Here is a 16,300-nt window from a genome sequence, read left to right as displayed (position 1 = left end):
AGCAAAAACAAAACTGCTCTCTGCTCCTGGAAGCTGGGTTTGGTCAGCCAACTGTCAGCAGTTTGAACCAAAGATGTGTTGCATTCAAGTCAGTAATGTTGAAACTGGATTTATTCTGAACACAGGACAAGTACCATCAGATTTGATCCATTATGCAGTCCCACCTAGAAAGCATCTGATTGGTATGAGTTTGCTTTTGCAGCATGATAATGATCCCAAACACAAAAGTATATCTGAATAGAAAAACACACATTACAGCAGGACCTGGACATTAAGCAGTGTGGGATCAGCTTGACAAAGAACAGAAGATCGCCATTCAAAGAGCTTTGAAGAAATGACAGAAAGCTGCCTCACAGGTTTTAGCCTTGAACAATAAATGTGGTAACATCATTTGAAGGCATGGCGTACATTTTCATTGATCAATTCTAAAATCTACTCTAACCAGAATTTCAGCAGAATTAACTTCAGCTTATTGTGCAGCCCTCCAAAACTGTCCTTTCTCATTTTGCCCCATTAGAAATTGCCCTCGCCTGACGTCGCCCACACTGTAGAGCAGCGGTCCCCAAACTTTTTTGCACCACGGACCGGTTTATGCCCGACAATATTTCCACGGACCGGCCTTCAAGGTGTCGCGGATAAATACAACAAAATAAAACCAGTACCGACAAAAAGATTTACTCATAACACACGTAAAAGACCCAGGAAAACCGAGTTAACGATAAAAACGATAACAAAATAACACTGAAAACCGATAAAACCCTGAAAACCAGACATTTCACACCTGATCCTCAACTCTCGCGGCCCGGTACCAAACGACTCACGGACCGGTGCCGGTCCGAGGCCCGGGGACCGCTGCTGTAGAGGTCACCCCACTAAAACATGATCCACTAGCTAATCGTTAGGAATGACACGTTGTATATCCAAACCTTTATATCTTTGCAAGAGAATATGTATGTATACCTGCAACAAGCGCGGTTTGTGAACAGATTTTTTAAATCCAGGGAACTTATAAAATCAAAAAGACGGCAACTCGGCCCAAACTAGCTGAAAAAGTTCAATATGAGTCTTTCTAATGGACATAGTTAATTGGTTTAGCTCATTCATCTTCTACAAGCTTAGCTGGCTATAGTCATTTCACCACAGATGAAACATCTGCAGATAATTGGGCTACACAAAGACCCTGGCACAGAGTCGTCACATGTCACTGTGAGGGTGGTGACCAAAGTCTGAGCTAAAAGGAAGGAGGACGACAGCATCACAGCGCTTCATGTTGTCTTTACTGCATGAACAGCAAACAGGCCAGACTTTTCTGAATGAAATGTAACACGCCACAGAGGTTAGACATGGTCAACATGAATAATAAACCAAACCGGTTTTGTAACAACAGGTTAAATCAGGAACAAACATCTGTAAAACTACAGTGTGCTTACTGAATGTAAAAAAGGAAAAACTTGTCAGAAAATTGGTTCACTATGTAACAAATAACAGTTCTGATCATCAATATTCAAAAGGTTTGTAACAAAGACATGAATGCAGCGATGCCAGTGACCCAGATGATCCTCAGGCTGTGGAAACACGCTCGTTTTATCTCCATGGAGTCCAGGGGTCAGCCAATCAATGTGCAGGACACATCTGCCATCATCTGGGTGAGGAGCGCAGAGGCTCCTGGATCCACCAGCTGTGTTTCCATCATGCACACTCTGTTAGTCACTGTGTGCAGTTTCTCAACCCGGGGCTCAACACCCCGGCTGGGACCTGTAGATATGAAGTTTGTGGACAAGATGGATATAATCCAGTTTCCTCATGGATGAGACTGACCAAACAGTGACTCCCCCTCCATGGAGCATCCCAATTATTGGATTGTTGTTATTAGATATACTTTTTTTTAGAAAAGAAAATGTATTTGAGGGTCTCCACAGATTTATCACATGGCTCTTTATCATTTATCAGAATGTTTAAGTCATCAATTACACGTTAAGGCAGAAACCGAAGCCTTCTCTGTTTGAAAGCAAAATGATGGGTGGATAAAACACAGCAGGGTTTAGAAACCTACATTCAATGGCAACTACACACAAATACCACAATGAAGAAGGAAGAAAGAAATGAAACTCCTGTTGAACCAACCCCAAACTTCGGCCTGACTCACTGCTACTTTCTTTGCAGTGGTTGAATCATCAGCTACTTATAGTCTACAGCAGCTCACTGCTCAGGTCAGCGTCTGCAGTGAGCTGTGTTCGTGTGCACCGCCCCGTGTCCTGGCGTTGGAGCAGCAAACAGTGCTGCCACACTGCTGCATGGTTCTTAGGGGGTTACTGCAGGAACCAAGCACAGCCGAGAAGCCTGGAACTGCTTCACTGATCCCAAGCCAGCAATTATTTGATGTATTATTTAGTCTATTAGATTAAAATGTAAACTTGCACATGCATGTAGTCAAGTTTAAGAAAAAAGTCCTTTGCATTTAGAGTTTTACGAAGTCAAACTAAAAACAAAGGTGGGCTCGTCAGGTAGGGAGTTACACCTGAACGTGTTTTACACCATCTGTTAAAGGCAACTGCAGAACACGGGTCATACACAGCAGACTGGAGACCAGGTGAGAAACTGGGGGGAAGCGTAGGATCACTGAATCACCGCTACTTTAAATCAACCTGACTACTAAGTGCTGCCAGTCAGGGCCTGTAAGGTGTGTCCAAAGAAAGAAACAGCTGACTGGGAGCTGCACACAGTCACGGTCAGCAGGTAAAAACACTCAAAGAAGAAAACACGACAGAAGCTGATGGAATGTGTGTGACGAAGCTGCTAAATGGTCCACATCAGTAACTAACTAACTGCATTTAAATTATTAAAGATTAAAATAAGTCATTAGTAGCATAAAACATGTTCTGCTCCTGTGTTGGACGTCTCCATCATCAGCCCCCACCAGCCAAGCTCCTCCACCAAAGAGTGACCTCAGGTCCTCTTCACACAACTGGGATGGTTTACTGCAGTTTGCTTTGATACTCTGCTAAATTACATATTAGGGACATTCAGGGAAAGGGGCGGGGCCTGATTCACAAGTAAACAGAACACTCTAAAGAGGAGCATGAAGACAAAGGTGGAGGAGGAGCTAGCTGACCCACAGTGGACCCACAGATTCCATTAACAAGTCCAGTGTGAGTAATACAAATGGTCCTATTTGTCCTTCTTGGATTCAGACTCCACCCCCTGGGCTTCAACTCCCTGCTGCTCTGGCTCCTCCTCCTCGGGCACTGGGGGGAACTGGGATTGGCTGACCTTGTCTCCTCTGGTCTTGCTGAGCTTCTTGGACTTCTGGTAGAGTTCGTTCAGGTTGAACTCTCGGATGATGTTCTCCTGATGGAAACAAGCATGCAAAGTCTTAAATATAAAGACTCTAAGTGTCAAGTATATGGATCAGGAGGGGAACAGCTGACACTATAACTGGTGTGCAAGTTTCTGGAGCTCACAGCTCTGCCTAAGCTCTGCCTTTCCCCTCAGCCCAACCAGTCAAGCCTGACCCTGGTTAGAATGAAGGGATCTTCCTGTTAAAGGGGAGTTTTTCCTCTCCACTGTGGCCAGGTGCTTACTCACAGAGGACTGTGTTAATATTGGGCTTCTGTCACTTATTGAAGATAATTACAACAACTCAATTTTTAATTTCAGTCTGAAGTTTTTAAAGAAACATGTTTCTTATCCCATGTCAACCCTGCAAAGAAGAAGATACAAAGTTACTTTCTCATGCACAGATGTAAATATTTGTAAAACATAAATGTTCTGATTAACACCGCTTACCTTCAGCATTTCAGATATTTCCTTATTTTCTATAATTGGAGTAAATGTAAATAGGATTCTGTGTAACAATCGCACACTGATGGAACAAACGGTGACCCCAGGGTCAGACGACGCACTGCGAACTTGTTTTCTCTTTTTTAGATTACTTCGCACGTTTTAACGGACAAACAGGAGGCCACAGTGCCATGCGACCAAGTCCAGGTGTTACTGAGAAAAAGAACATCTTTGATATTACAGGTGTTCACCTTTAGCACACCAGCAGCAGCAGTCTCACCTCAGTGAAGCTCCATGACACAGCCCTGCCCTTCTTGTCCACCTGAGGGCGCCGCATAACTTCCTTCCCTCCTTGGAACAGCACCAATGATGGAAGCTGCTTGGAGAGTGGAGATGCTGACACCTTGTACCTGCAGAACAGGGAGTGCTCATATGTATGTGGGGAGCCAAACGTCACTGAGAAAACTGATTTAAAAGGGTCTTACTTTTTGGAAACCTCTCCATAGCGTCCAATGTCCACTTTGCCAAACTTTAGGCCAGCACAGTTATACCTATTCCACAGAACAGAAGGCACTGAAGTTACTCCTGAACGCAGATGAAGACACGCCACGATTTCACCAGAGGACGGTCTCAGCCTTACTTGAGAGAGAGATCAGCGTACACAGAAGCGAAGGACTGGCACTCTGGAGACCAGTTGGCAAAAAACTCGACGATCCACGTCACACGGCCGTCTCTCGCCAGTTCATCCTGCGCACACACGGTAAACACACACTTTAAAACAACTGGACGTAAGTGTGTTTCACCAACAACCAAACCTCTACCACCAACTCTTCCACTTGTACTCACATCAATAGTTTTGTCACTGAAGTATTTGATGTACTCGGGTCCCATGTACAGAGGAGGCTTACAGGTCATCAAAAACACTGAAACACACAGAAGATCACAGCATCTCACACTCAGTCTGCTGCTTTTTCAGCTGACTCCAGTGAACTGCTCTCAGCAGGATCTCACATATTAGTGAACTTACTGCGTCTTTGTATGTTAACATATTATTTCCCTTGTCTGAGGGAACGTCAGCCCACTAAGCATCCAATGAAACACACCTTATTTTCTTATATCTCCAGTTTTCAGTGTAACTCACTTCCAGCTTCTCGTTTCAGATTTCTATGACTGATCGTAGCACACTAAACATCAACTCATGACAACTCTAAAGGCCTTTGATCCGTTAATTCATCACAATCTTAGAATGGACAACTGGACAAGTAGATGACGTTCAAACTCCGACCCCTCTGTCTCGATCCCTTGCTCTGCTGTTTTAACCGGTTTGAGCCTGTGACTCTTTCTTCTTTGGAGGATGTGGTCGGCCACCTGAGGCCCTCCGGTTCTCCAAATGATCCTGTCCCACCACAGCTTTTTCAGGAGATGTTTCCTAGCATAGGCCAGGCTGTTCTCACTGTTATATACAGCAGATGTGGTGTAGTCCCTGCTCATTTCAAGCATGCATCAGTACAACCCCTGCTTAAGAAACCTGCCCTGGACCACACTGTGTTGGCTAACTTCAGGCCTCTCTCCAAGTTGTCTTTTATGTCTAAAATCTTAGAGAAAATTGTACACTGCCAACTGATGGATTTTTAAATGAGAACGGTTTCTTAGTCTTCCAGTCAGGTTTTAAAAACTTTCATAGCACGGAGTCAGCACTCTTAAAGGTTTTTACTGATATCCTCTGGTAATCATGTTGTTCTTGTCCTCCTTGACCTAACAGCTGCCTTTGACACTGTAGACCACAACATTTTGCTGTCTCGCTTCACCATCTTGCAGGCATTCGTGGTACTGCCTTGAAATGACATCTATCTTTGTGACAGAACTTTTAGTGTTAACTTTTTAAGGTTGAGTCCTTCTCTGCCGCTCTTCAGCTTGGGGTCCCACAGGGCTCAATTTTAGGGCCTCTGCTTTTTTCATTATATTTACAGCCCCTGGGAACCATCCTCAGAAGGCACGGATTATCCTTCCACTGCTATGCTGACGACTGTCAGATTTATCTGCCTCTGAAGCAGAACGATGCCTTCTCTATTAAACCACTTTATCAAATCTTGGATGTTCCTAAACTTTCTAAGATGTAATTCAAGCAAAAGAGAGGTGATTGTGTTTGGTCCCAGTGGACCTTGTGAACCCTCCACTATTGACCCCTGGCAGAGTACTTTAAACCTGTCAAGTCCAGTTTTTATCATTTAAGGTGTTTGGCAAAGGTAAGACTATTTTATCCAGGCCGCATTTTGAAACAGTAATGCGTGCTTTTACTTCATCTCGTTTGCATTACTGTAATGTGCTGTATTGTGGAGTTAGTCGGCGTCTTCTCTCTCATCTGCAGCTGAACTGGTAAAAGAGAGCACATGACTCCCATCCTCGCCTCACTCCATTGGCTGCCTGTATATCTTAGAGTTCATTTTAAAACTCTGTTTTCAAATGGTTAAACGGTCTTGCCCCACCTTACCTCTCTGAGCTTCTGCATCCTTACTCCCCCCCAGGTTTCTCAGGTCAGCTGACAAGCTGCTCCTGGAGGTACCCAGGTCCAAGAGGAAGCTCAGAGGGGGCGGGGCCTTCTCTGCAGCACATTAGAGAGGCCCCTTCACTGTCCACTTTTAAAACGCGTCTTAAAACCCATTTTTACTCCTTGGCTCATGACAAGGAGTAAAAATGATTTTATTGTTTTAAATGTAATTCTAATTCTCATTTTATATTATTTTACTTTTTGCTATTTGTGCTAATTTTATTCATTTAAATATCATTTTAATTATCATCTTATTTTTATATTTTTATCCTTTTATATATATTTTTTTAACTTACTGAAAATATCATTTCTGGCATGTCAGGTGTACAGCACTTAGTGTTCAGCTGGGGAGTTGTTCTGAAAGTGCTATATAAAGAAATTGCTTGCTTACTGTTGCATATATACATGTTTGCACTCTCTAAGGCCCGTGGCACTTGTACTGTTTTTTTTATCCTACTGCGGTAACAAACTCCTTTGCGGGATGAACAAATGGTCTTTAGCCTTCTCTCTCCTGTAGTTTGTTTGGCCCTGTTCTTCCTGTTAACGTGGAGTTCTCCCCACCAACAGTCTCAGTGATCCTGTGGGACCAGACGGTTTCTGTGAGGTGCTACTGTCTAAACAATGAGCTGACAGACCTATGCAGAGCGTCAGGTAGAGCAGCCCCATCCTGATGTCCAGTCTGAAGAACAGGATCACATTGGCCACTTTGCTGAACAGGATGATGTTGCCCACATGTTGCTCCACAGTTACTGACACAAACAACACAGAGACACTTTCATGTTTTAGTCAATGCTTTAAAACAGATTAGCAGCAGATAATAAACAGCCCTAATCAATGATGAACACTTGGGCTGTTCGATATAACGATATATATCGGATGACGATATAAAACGTTTGAGTCTGAGGTTTATTTTTTAGCACCTGGCGGCTCTTTTTGCTTCTCATCCGTAAACACTCTGCATACTGTTTCACATCATTCAGTTTATTTTGAAAAGTCTCAACAGGATCTTGAGCTTTATTGTGAAAGGTTTATGTGGAACATAAACAAGCGGACACACGATGCTGTTACCGTCGTTGTTGCTAACGACAACGCATAAAAACAGGCGCTTGTCCGTCCGTAGTGTGGTTATATTAAATATAAGCGAAAGAGAGAACTTGAAGAAATTAATAATAACTACAGGGACATCAGAACCATGAACAAATATTGCTGTAAACAGTTTATTTTGCGACAGCATGAAACAAATGACAGCGTAAAATGAAACGACAGATGTTTTTATATCGTCATCCGATATATATCGTTACATCGAACAGCCCTAGGCTTTTCCCCGCAGCACGCCGTGTAATAAATACAAAGAAAATGGCGCCGTTACAACTTATGACTAAAAATGTATCGTTTCATGCATCGATTAAAACACTCGACTCCAGCTACAGGACGCCCAGCTGGAAACACTTCCTGCAAGTCGAGCTGCCTGAGATTCACAGAACTTACAGAAAATGTTAAATGTTTGTGATTTATATCGTTATCGGGGCGATGGGATATGAGATTGTGGTCATATCGCACAGCCCTGATGAACGCGGTGATGCAACATCTTTCAAATTCACTACTAAATGTGAAACAGAGCTCTGTAACGGGCTGAATCTTGAGGAATTCACTGAACAGCCAATTTAAAAGCCTCCTGACAGAGAACATCACAGAGCGCTGGATAGCACACAACTCATCCACACTATGAAAAAGACATTTACTCACTCGCCCGGCGGTTCTTCATCATCACGATGGCACTGAGGAACATGAGGATCTCCACCTCTCTCTGAGAACACAAACATGGCCTTTGTTACTCTGCCGTCTCTGCTCCACTCGCACAGCCTCTACAGCTCTGACACGATTTGCTAACACAGCTTTTCCCATTTGACTGGTTGTTGTTTACACCTTTGTTACTCAGCTGATTTCAGAAACAAACAAAACTGTGAGATGAGCAGAGAGAACACTAAGATGATTTTCATTTTAGCTCTGAACAGATTTTAAAGCCCTGTTCTGATACTTGCACAGGTGCTGTATCTCTTCTGTCAAAACAGCAACTGCAAATAAAGCACCACATCTGCCAAATAAGTCATTTACAGTGATGTACACCAGTCAGACTGTGAGGAAACAAAGGCATGAACACTTGTTTCTAATTCCAATTTGGACACATTGTTCTCATAGATGTGAAACACAGGATTGCATGAGGCCAGACCATCAGTACAAACAGTTGTGCCCAAGTACAAGTTACTCAGATATGTCACCACTAGGGCTGGGCTATATCGTACCGTTCACGGTAATACCGGTGCAATGTTGGGCAACGATAGGAAAATGAAACATGGCGATAGAATATGGGTAAAACGCGCATGCGCAGTGCCTTTGTTTACATACGCACATGGCGGAAAAAGCATGGCGGCGACGCAGAATGAGAAGAGCGAAAGTGGATCGTTGAATGAAACCATGAACCTGAACTGGTTTGTAAAAATGCTGCAGCTTCACTGGTGTGGAACTGGTTTAGCTTTCGTCCGTCAGATACACAACAAAGCACTATTTTTGGTAGCGCATGCTAGCGGGCCGTCGTTATTACCGTGTTGTTTGGAAAATACGGCGCACTTAAAATCAATCCTTTGATTTTTCTGAAAGTCGACAGAGCCCCTTATAATCCCGTGTGCCTTATGTCTGAACTCTGGTTGTGTTTACTGACCTCGAAACGATTTTATGTGCACGGCGCTCGAAAATCTGTCAAATGTTTCAGTACGACTTTGCTAAGCTACGAAGCCGCACCGCTTGATGGATTGTGGGAGCGTTACGGCTATCGTAGGCGGAGCCTCGCGGAGTGATACGTGCTGTGCTTCAACATAATGTTACCGTATTGTGTGTGTATAAGCTCTTTTTAAGTGTTGTGGATGTTATACATGGTGATGCTGAGGATGTGTCGGCCAGTTTCCACTGGAAATGCCTTTTGGTGAAACTGTCAGCGAGGAGTTTGCACTGTTACGTTTTTATATAACTTTAATGCAGATAAAAAACAGCTGCTTGTTTAAGTGAAAATACATTGATGGAGTTTGCACTAATAAAGTTGAGGAGTTGTAAAGTATTTTGTCTCGTGTCAGTTATATCCTCAGTTATATCGTTATCGCAAATTTTCAAATGTATATCGTGATAAATATTTTTGGTCATATCGCCCTGCTCTAGTCACAGTCTACATCTACAAGAAGACCAATCTGTCTCCCACAAACGAGAGGAAACAGTCCAGAAACCAGCAGGGCTCAAGCCTCATGACCTGGAAACTGCTAGAACACCAGTGTCTGTCTTTGCTGTGGAGGGGCTTCACCCTCTCCACAGAAAGCTCCACTCAATTTTGCAGCTTCCCATTTGGACAAGCCGAAGGCTTCTTGAGAAAGGTCTTGTGCCCGGACATGATGAAGATTGAGCTCTTTGGCTATATTAACAAGACTCATGTTTGGAGGAGTCAAGTTGAGGGAAACCTAAGAACACCGTAGCAACTGTCAGGCATGGCGGCAGTAGCATCACGCTCTAGGGCTGTTGCTGCCAGTGGTACTGGTACCCTGCACAATGTGGATGGAATAATGAAGACAGAGGAGAAGGACTACATGCAAATTCTTCAACTTCACCTCAGATCAGTGGCTAGATGGTTGAAACTTAGAAGCAATATGATGTTCTACCAGGATGAGGAACCCAGGAACATCACAACTGGTTCTGCAGACTAATGTTAAGTTTGACCTCTGACCCCAATTTGTGGACTATGCCTGGGCTAAGAAACAAACCAATTTAAATGAACTCTTCCAGTTTCGTAAAGAAAAGTGGTCAAATATCCAGACTAGATTATGCCAGAAGCTCATTAACCAAGTGTCTGGTTGGGGTGCAACTTTGTAAGACACATATATTCTTTTTTTTTTAAAGTCACTAGAGATCTATGCAGTACACCAAAGAACAGCTTAAAGAACCATTAAAAGCCCAACTTCACCACAACATTCATGAGTGTATATAAACTGTAAGAGCTCTAACGGGACATTAAATTCGGTTCCATTTGGCTTTTATTATTATTACAACAACAACCCTCATTCTGTGATACCCCGATTTTGCCTCCCCTCCTGCAACCTTCAGGACCAACACAGTAACACTGACACCCCATGTTCATTCTTGTATTTTAACAGACCTTCATTGATATGCCGTAAGCAATAAAACACATTAATCAACAGCGGAAAACTACAAATGAATCGTTTTCACTTGTGTATCTTAGTCAACAAGTCCAGGAACATCAATGAGTTGCTTTTTGGCCGCTGTTTGGCCTGACAGCTAAAGTCATCTGGCCCTCGTTACCACAGCCTGTGCATTGGTCCAGCATTCACTGACCGGCTAGCTGCTAACACATTCGGGAAAACGACCAGACTTTCTGGCTTTTTCTACGGACCCAGTCGAAGTCGCAGGAGTTGCCGTCTTCTCGCTGTGTGGCCAGACGGTCACAGATGCCGGGCGTCTTGCGGACAGCTAGAAATGCTACAGACATGAAGAGAGATGCTACGTAATATGGCTTCAGCAGCCACTTGTACACCTGCGGTAGATGGTACAGAAAAGCGAATAATGGCGTCAACAAAGCCATCTTGAAGCTAACTGTCGTACAACAACTAACCCGGGAAATAAACCCCGCAAAGACGGAGGTCAGCAGTGCTAAACCGTTAGCTTAGTATAAATGGCTCTGCGCTAGCAGAGCAACGTGAAGGGGGTCGGAACCACAGCTTCCGACATAGATGTTAAAAATAAAAGCATTGAATTTTATATTGTGGATCGTTACTTTTGGATTCAACCTTTTTGTATATCTTTGTAGTCATTTAATGGAAAAAATAACGGTGCGATAGATATTTAAACGCACTGCCGCTGTTTCTAGGCCTAAAATGACTCATGTCGCCTTTTAATTTGAAGCTGGCAGGACTAACGTCCTGTGTAAGTGTAAGCTGGAAGATGCTGCACGTTCAGTTTTATGGAGCACGAGCAAAAATTGTGTTTCACGTTTTTGTGCGCGTGCGATTCTTTTGTTTACAGCTGTGAATTATCTAAGTTTTTTTGTTTGTTTGTTTTTTGTGTGAATTATCTAAGTTCTGTACTCATTATTACGTCAGTAGATAGCGCTCACAGGCTCAACGCATGCGCAACTCAGAAATAAATGACCTGGGCACGATGTGTCTACACATGAAAGAGAAATAAACAAACAACCGATTTGAAATAGCATCTTCAGGCATTTTGTTACTAACAGCCTGTTGCAGTTATGTGTTAGGATTTCTTTTATTCAATCTATATTTTTTTAAAAAGATAGACATTGTGTTCTTAAAATATTTGAAGGAAACTGGAGAAAAAGAGAAGAGAAAGAATTGACAGGCCTCAAAAACTTCATCTTCAACAGATAAACTGTATCATGTCCAGGACCTGAAAGACCTCATCAGAAAGATTTGTATGGCACTCCATCACATGTTGACATGAGGTGAAAGTAAATGTTGCACTGAGCTCCTGGTTAAAAGCCATGAATGAGACTCCTCAAGGGAAACATCTAGAAAAACAAGGAAAAGAAACTTTCACAATATGTGAAGTTACAGCCCAATTTCTCCAAATGTATTAGACAAACAGATAAGTCCTAAACTCCTTGATATGCTGATGTTATGTCAGTAATTGATGCAGACATCAAATGTTAAGCCTGTACACACTTTGTCATGGATATAAGAGGACTCGTAAAAAAAGGTGTACTAATAAATAAATCAAAAATGTTAATCAAGTCATCGGATTTATTCCAAATTGGAAAATACTTTTCTGTCCACCATTTGTGTGACTAACAGTCTCACCTCCAGGTGGCTGTTGTTGCAATCTGGTGACATATAGATAAAACTGGATTGTGCTGTACAGATACTAAGGAGTCCTGTCATGGCCCGTGTGCAATCACACAACTCTTACTGCAGAAAAGGCAGTTTGGAAATTTCAGTGACATTACAATTGTTGTGCATTACTGTAAAATCAGTGCTGTGAGAGTGACTTTAAGATCACAGCCTGATTAAAAACACAATCTAACATAAAGGTTATTGCCCCTGGAAATAGCTGTAAGATATTAAGACAGCGAGATCACAGGATGGCCAAAAATGTACTTTGAAATGAGATTCTTGTTTCATTGGAACAATAAAGTACGATGACAAAGAATAAGTGCACCTATAACAACGAGTATCACTGCTGAGGAGTTTAATGTTTTACGTGCAGACTCGGGCTGCTTGTCTCCTCTTGACATTTTCTTATTTAAACGTCGGAAGCTGAAAATTTAGCAGCACAACACTGTTTCCTTTTCCCATCAAACATTTCTTTCAGTCATCTGTTTATCAGTGTGATATGTGACTAATATTTTTTTTGTAAAAACCAATAACACAAATACAAGAGTAAATATTTTATCAAAGATACATGATGACTCGTGCAAAACAACATTATAACATAGTCAAAAAAGTTTTATGACACTCTGACACTTTCAAAGCATAAGAACAGAAGTTCTTACACACACACACACACACACACACACACACACACACACACACACACACACACACACACACACACACACACACACACACAGGTGCCCTGAAAACGTTGTCATCATGCTAGTCCACCGCCATATTATTAGGATCATATTTTTTGGTGCTATGATCGTGGATTTTTACCGAGTTATACATCATCATATATATCAGACCTTCCCAAAGTGTGGGGCCTGCCTCCCTGGGGGGGCGCAGAGCCATTGCAGGGGGGCGCGGTATGAAAAGGGGGGGAAGAAAAAACAAAACTCTTGGACACTGCTAGCACGGGGCTCCCACACAAACACAAAGCAGGAGTTGAAGCGTCGCTGAATATGTTTCCAAACCAACTTCATTCTGAGCCAAAGACTAGAAAATCTGGTGAAGCACATCTGCCCTTTGGCTTCACCTGCACAGGTGCTGAGGTAGGTCTCCCTGCAGGTTCCCCTTCTTCAGGAGCAGCGCTGGGCTGTTTAAACCACGGACAAACAGGATCCCACAGCTGTTTGTGTTTTTAAACCCATTTTGCACAGAGAGGCATTTTTTGAAAAATGCATTGATAGCAATGTTGAACATTATTACACATACAGTAAAATAATCACACTGTGACGCCTCTGCCTTTGTAAATGGAGGGACAGTAACTGCGTGTAAACCTGCAGATAGTCAGATTAACAGTATTTAGTCTCTATCTGCCATTCTGCAGTTCATCTCATGTAAACAATAACGTGACCACAGCGTGACGTGGAAAAAGGCACATACCTTTGACGCTGCGTGACGAACTCTGTATTCCTCGTCCACACGTAAACGCAAAAAAGGAGTTTTAAAAAATCTCAGTTTTCAGTGATTTGAAACGCCGTTTAAGTGGACGAAACAGCTGCGTGTTCAAAATCACCCGTGTAGGTGCGGACGCAGCGTGACAGAGTTAGTAGTTTATTTTATTACTTCCTGCAGATTACTTGTATTTGCTTAATTGTTCACTAAATGTTTGAGGTGTGAAATAAACAGCAGTGGAGCAAAATATGGGCGTGTGGTTGGAGGAAGGTTTTTTGTTTTGTGGGGGGGGGGGCATTTTTCTTGTGAAACAAAGGGGGGCCCAGCAAAAAAAGTTTGGGAACCACTGATGGGACGTTCTGTATCGAGGCTTCGAAGCTTGTGTCGAGTAATGGAGGGGGCGTTTCCGCGATGCGCGTATCGAGGCTTGCTTCATTTATGGGAGGAGCTGAAAATGATGACGTCCGAAGCCTCGCTGCCCGGCTGTACCACGTGACTGGTTCAGGAATGGTTCGAACTTTGCCGCGAGATATGACAGCGATATAAACCCCTCAGACTTCATTCAAAATGTGGGTGTTTGATGGAGAGTTGCGGTTAGTGAGAGTTTGGAGACAGTTTGGAGGTTTAGGAGAGTGAGGAGAGAAAGTCAGGAGAGAATGGAGCCAGCTAAGAAGAGGAGGATGTCCTCCCCTGTGTGGGAACATTTTGATCTTATTCCTCCCAACAAGGTATGTAAATTTCTACAGAAGATGTATTTTCATGATACTGATGGTGCAATACAATTTATGTTGAGCTGTCTTTACTTTTGTACAAGGTGAAGTGTTTGCTATGTGCCAGGGAGCTGGGATATAACAACAACACCTCATCCATGCTTAGGCACTACAGAGCTTTGCATGAGAATAAGGGGAACACCGATCGTGGAGCAAGACCAGGTGAGCCATCAAATGCAATGATAATATAGCATGCTGTAATGTTACTAAATGATATAACAATATTATACAACTGTTATAAGTTACGTGTGTGATATTTATATTTGTGCTTTGTCTTTATTGTCTTTCCTCAGCAGAGCAATCTCAAATAGATGAAGACCTGGTCAGCATGGTGATTGAGGACTCCCAGCCATTTAGCATTGTGGAGGACAAAGGATTCAAAAGATTTGTTAAATCATTAAATCCCAGCTATGTTCTCCCCACTAAAGGTTATAGAAGCAGTGAAAATTTAGTTTTTACAGAATAAAATGTGAACAGGCAGGACTGAGGCTCAAAGCCTCAGTGTGTAGCTGTCCATACCTCAACGTTACAAAAGCACAACTACTGTCCACACCCCAACCACACCTCACCTCACAGGAAATGATCATTTCCATTTCAAGCATTTCCAAATGATAATTTCCCATACTGCCACTATAAATATACACAGTATACTGCCATCACTACAATATACATGTTTTACACACTCCTTTTGTTGTTGACATTTACAGGCTGTGTGCAAAATGTCACACTCTTCAAATTCATGCCAGCTATTATTTTTACGTCCAGTAGGTGTCCTACTAGAGCAAATGAAGCTTCAAGAAGCTTCGCGTTGGGGTGAACCAATTGGATGAAAAGCTTCAGTGCTTCATGGGGCTTCATCTGCCCATCACTACAACTCGCTACATATATTTGAGTTTGTAATATGTGATGGCCAAACCCATGGCCACACTCTAAAGTTGGTAACTTTTGTATTTTCATTCTTCATTTGAACATAGTAATACATTTTAGTTGCCAATAACTTCATTGATTGGTTTGGATACATCTGTTCTATTTGTAAGCGCGCACATTTAGTTTACTTATGTATTCATACTAAATTTCTTTGCTTTCTGACTAACTTTTGTCTTTTTATTTCTTACCTGCCATCATCCCTGGGAGTTGCTGGACAGAAGATGGTAGCCAGGGTTTGAAACCATTAAATACAAAGGAAGATAATTGGACCACACCACCACTTCCTGCTGAAGGGGGGAATGTGTGTTTTCTTTACTTTAAAAACAAAGTATTTGTATTTAATTAAATATTTGAGTTTAGGGTTTAATGGGGTTTTTGATTTTCTTCTTTAGTGTTTAGTTTATTAACAAACTAGATTGTACTGCATCGTTTGTGATTTATGATTGTGTTTTGTTTGTTACCCCTCATGTGTCACAATGGTCTGATCAGCCATTATATATACCCTTGTATGTCATTCATGTTTAGGTCAATTATGTATGTTTGGGCAGTCATTTGGTTTGTTAAGGTTGCAGTCTTTGCCTGAGTTCAGTTTTGTTTCTTTGACCTCTTTTATGAGCTCAACATTTATTAGTCTTGTAAATATAATTTTTGGGGGTTAAATAAATGGAAACTATATTTTTCTAATAATTCCTGGGACTCCTCCTGTTTTTCAACTCGGTCCATCACATAATATAAACAATGAACAGTATTGGCTCCATTACAGACCACCCCTGGGGGACATCACAAGAAATTTCCAAGCTTAATGAGGAATATTCTCTCAACTTCCTGTCATTTCCTGTCAGTGTTTCGCTTAAATAACAATAATTTCACCCCTCCCTCTAGAACAGGGGTCGGCAACCCTAGGCACGCGTGCCAGGATAATTGATGGC

The 16,300-nt window shown here is 42.3% G+C and overlaps 1 protein-coding gene across 1 annotated transcript; it reads right to left on the bottom strand.

The window, feature by feature from the left end:
• Nucleotides 1–1,255: 1,255 nt before the first annotated feature.
• On the bottom strand, nt 1,256–11,106 carry tmx2b (thioredoxin-related transmembrane protein 2b). The gene is made up of 8 exons (XM_085458351.1): nt 10,779–11,106; nt 8,075–8,135; nt 6,964–7,077; nt 4,627–4,703; nt 4,421–4,527; nt 4,266–4,331; nt 4,061–4,190; nt 1,256–3,348 (listed from the first exon to the last, which is right to left on the bottom strand). The coding sequence occupies exons 1-8, from the start codon at nt 10,965–10,967 to the stop codon at nt 3,169–3,171; spliced, it is 924 nt and encodes a 307-aa protein (XP_085314477.1). The 5' UTR covers nt 10,968–11,106; the 3' UTR covers nt 1,256–3,168.
• Between the last annotated feature and the right edge of the window lie 5,194 nt (nt 11,107–16,300).

This window comes from Copadichromis virginalis, linkage group LG6, assembly GCF_057382275.1.
Source record: "Copadichromis virginalis isolate Kocher_CV1m ecotype Utaka linkage group LG6, C_Virginalis_male_GT1.1, whole genome shotgun sequence".
Lineage (NCBI taxonomy): Eukaryota > Metazoa > Chordata > Actinopteri > Cichliformes > Cichlidae > Copadichromis > Copadichromis virginalis.
This window is presented reverse-complemented; position numbering and strand designations above follow the sequence as displayed.

Excerpts from the sequence above, each read along its gene's own strand:
- tmx2b (XM_085458351.1), bottom strand. The coding sequence starts at position 10,967 with ATGGCTTTGTTGACGCCATTATTCGCTTTTCTGTACCATCTACCGCAG. Across the intron at positions 4,528-4,626 it reads TCAGTGACAAAACTATTGAT|GATGAACTGGCGAGAGACGG; the intron begins GTGAGTACAAGT and ends GTGTGTGCGCAG. Across the intron at positions 3,349-4,060 it reads TGTCATGGAGCTTCACTGAG|GAGAACATCATCCGAGAGTT; the intron begins GTGAGACTGCTG and ends TGTTTCCATCAG.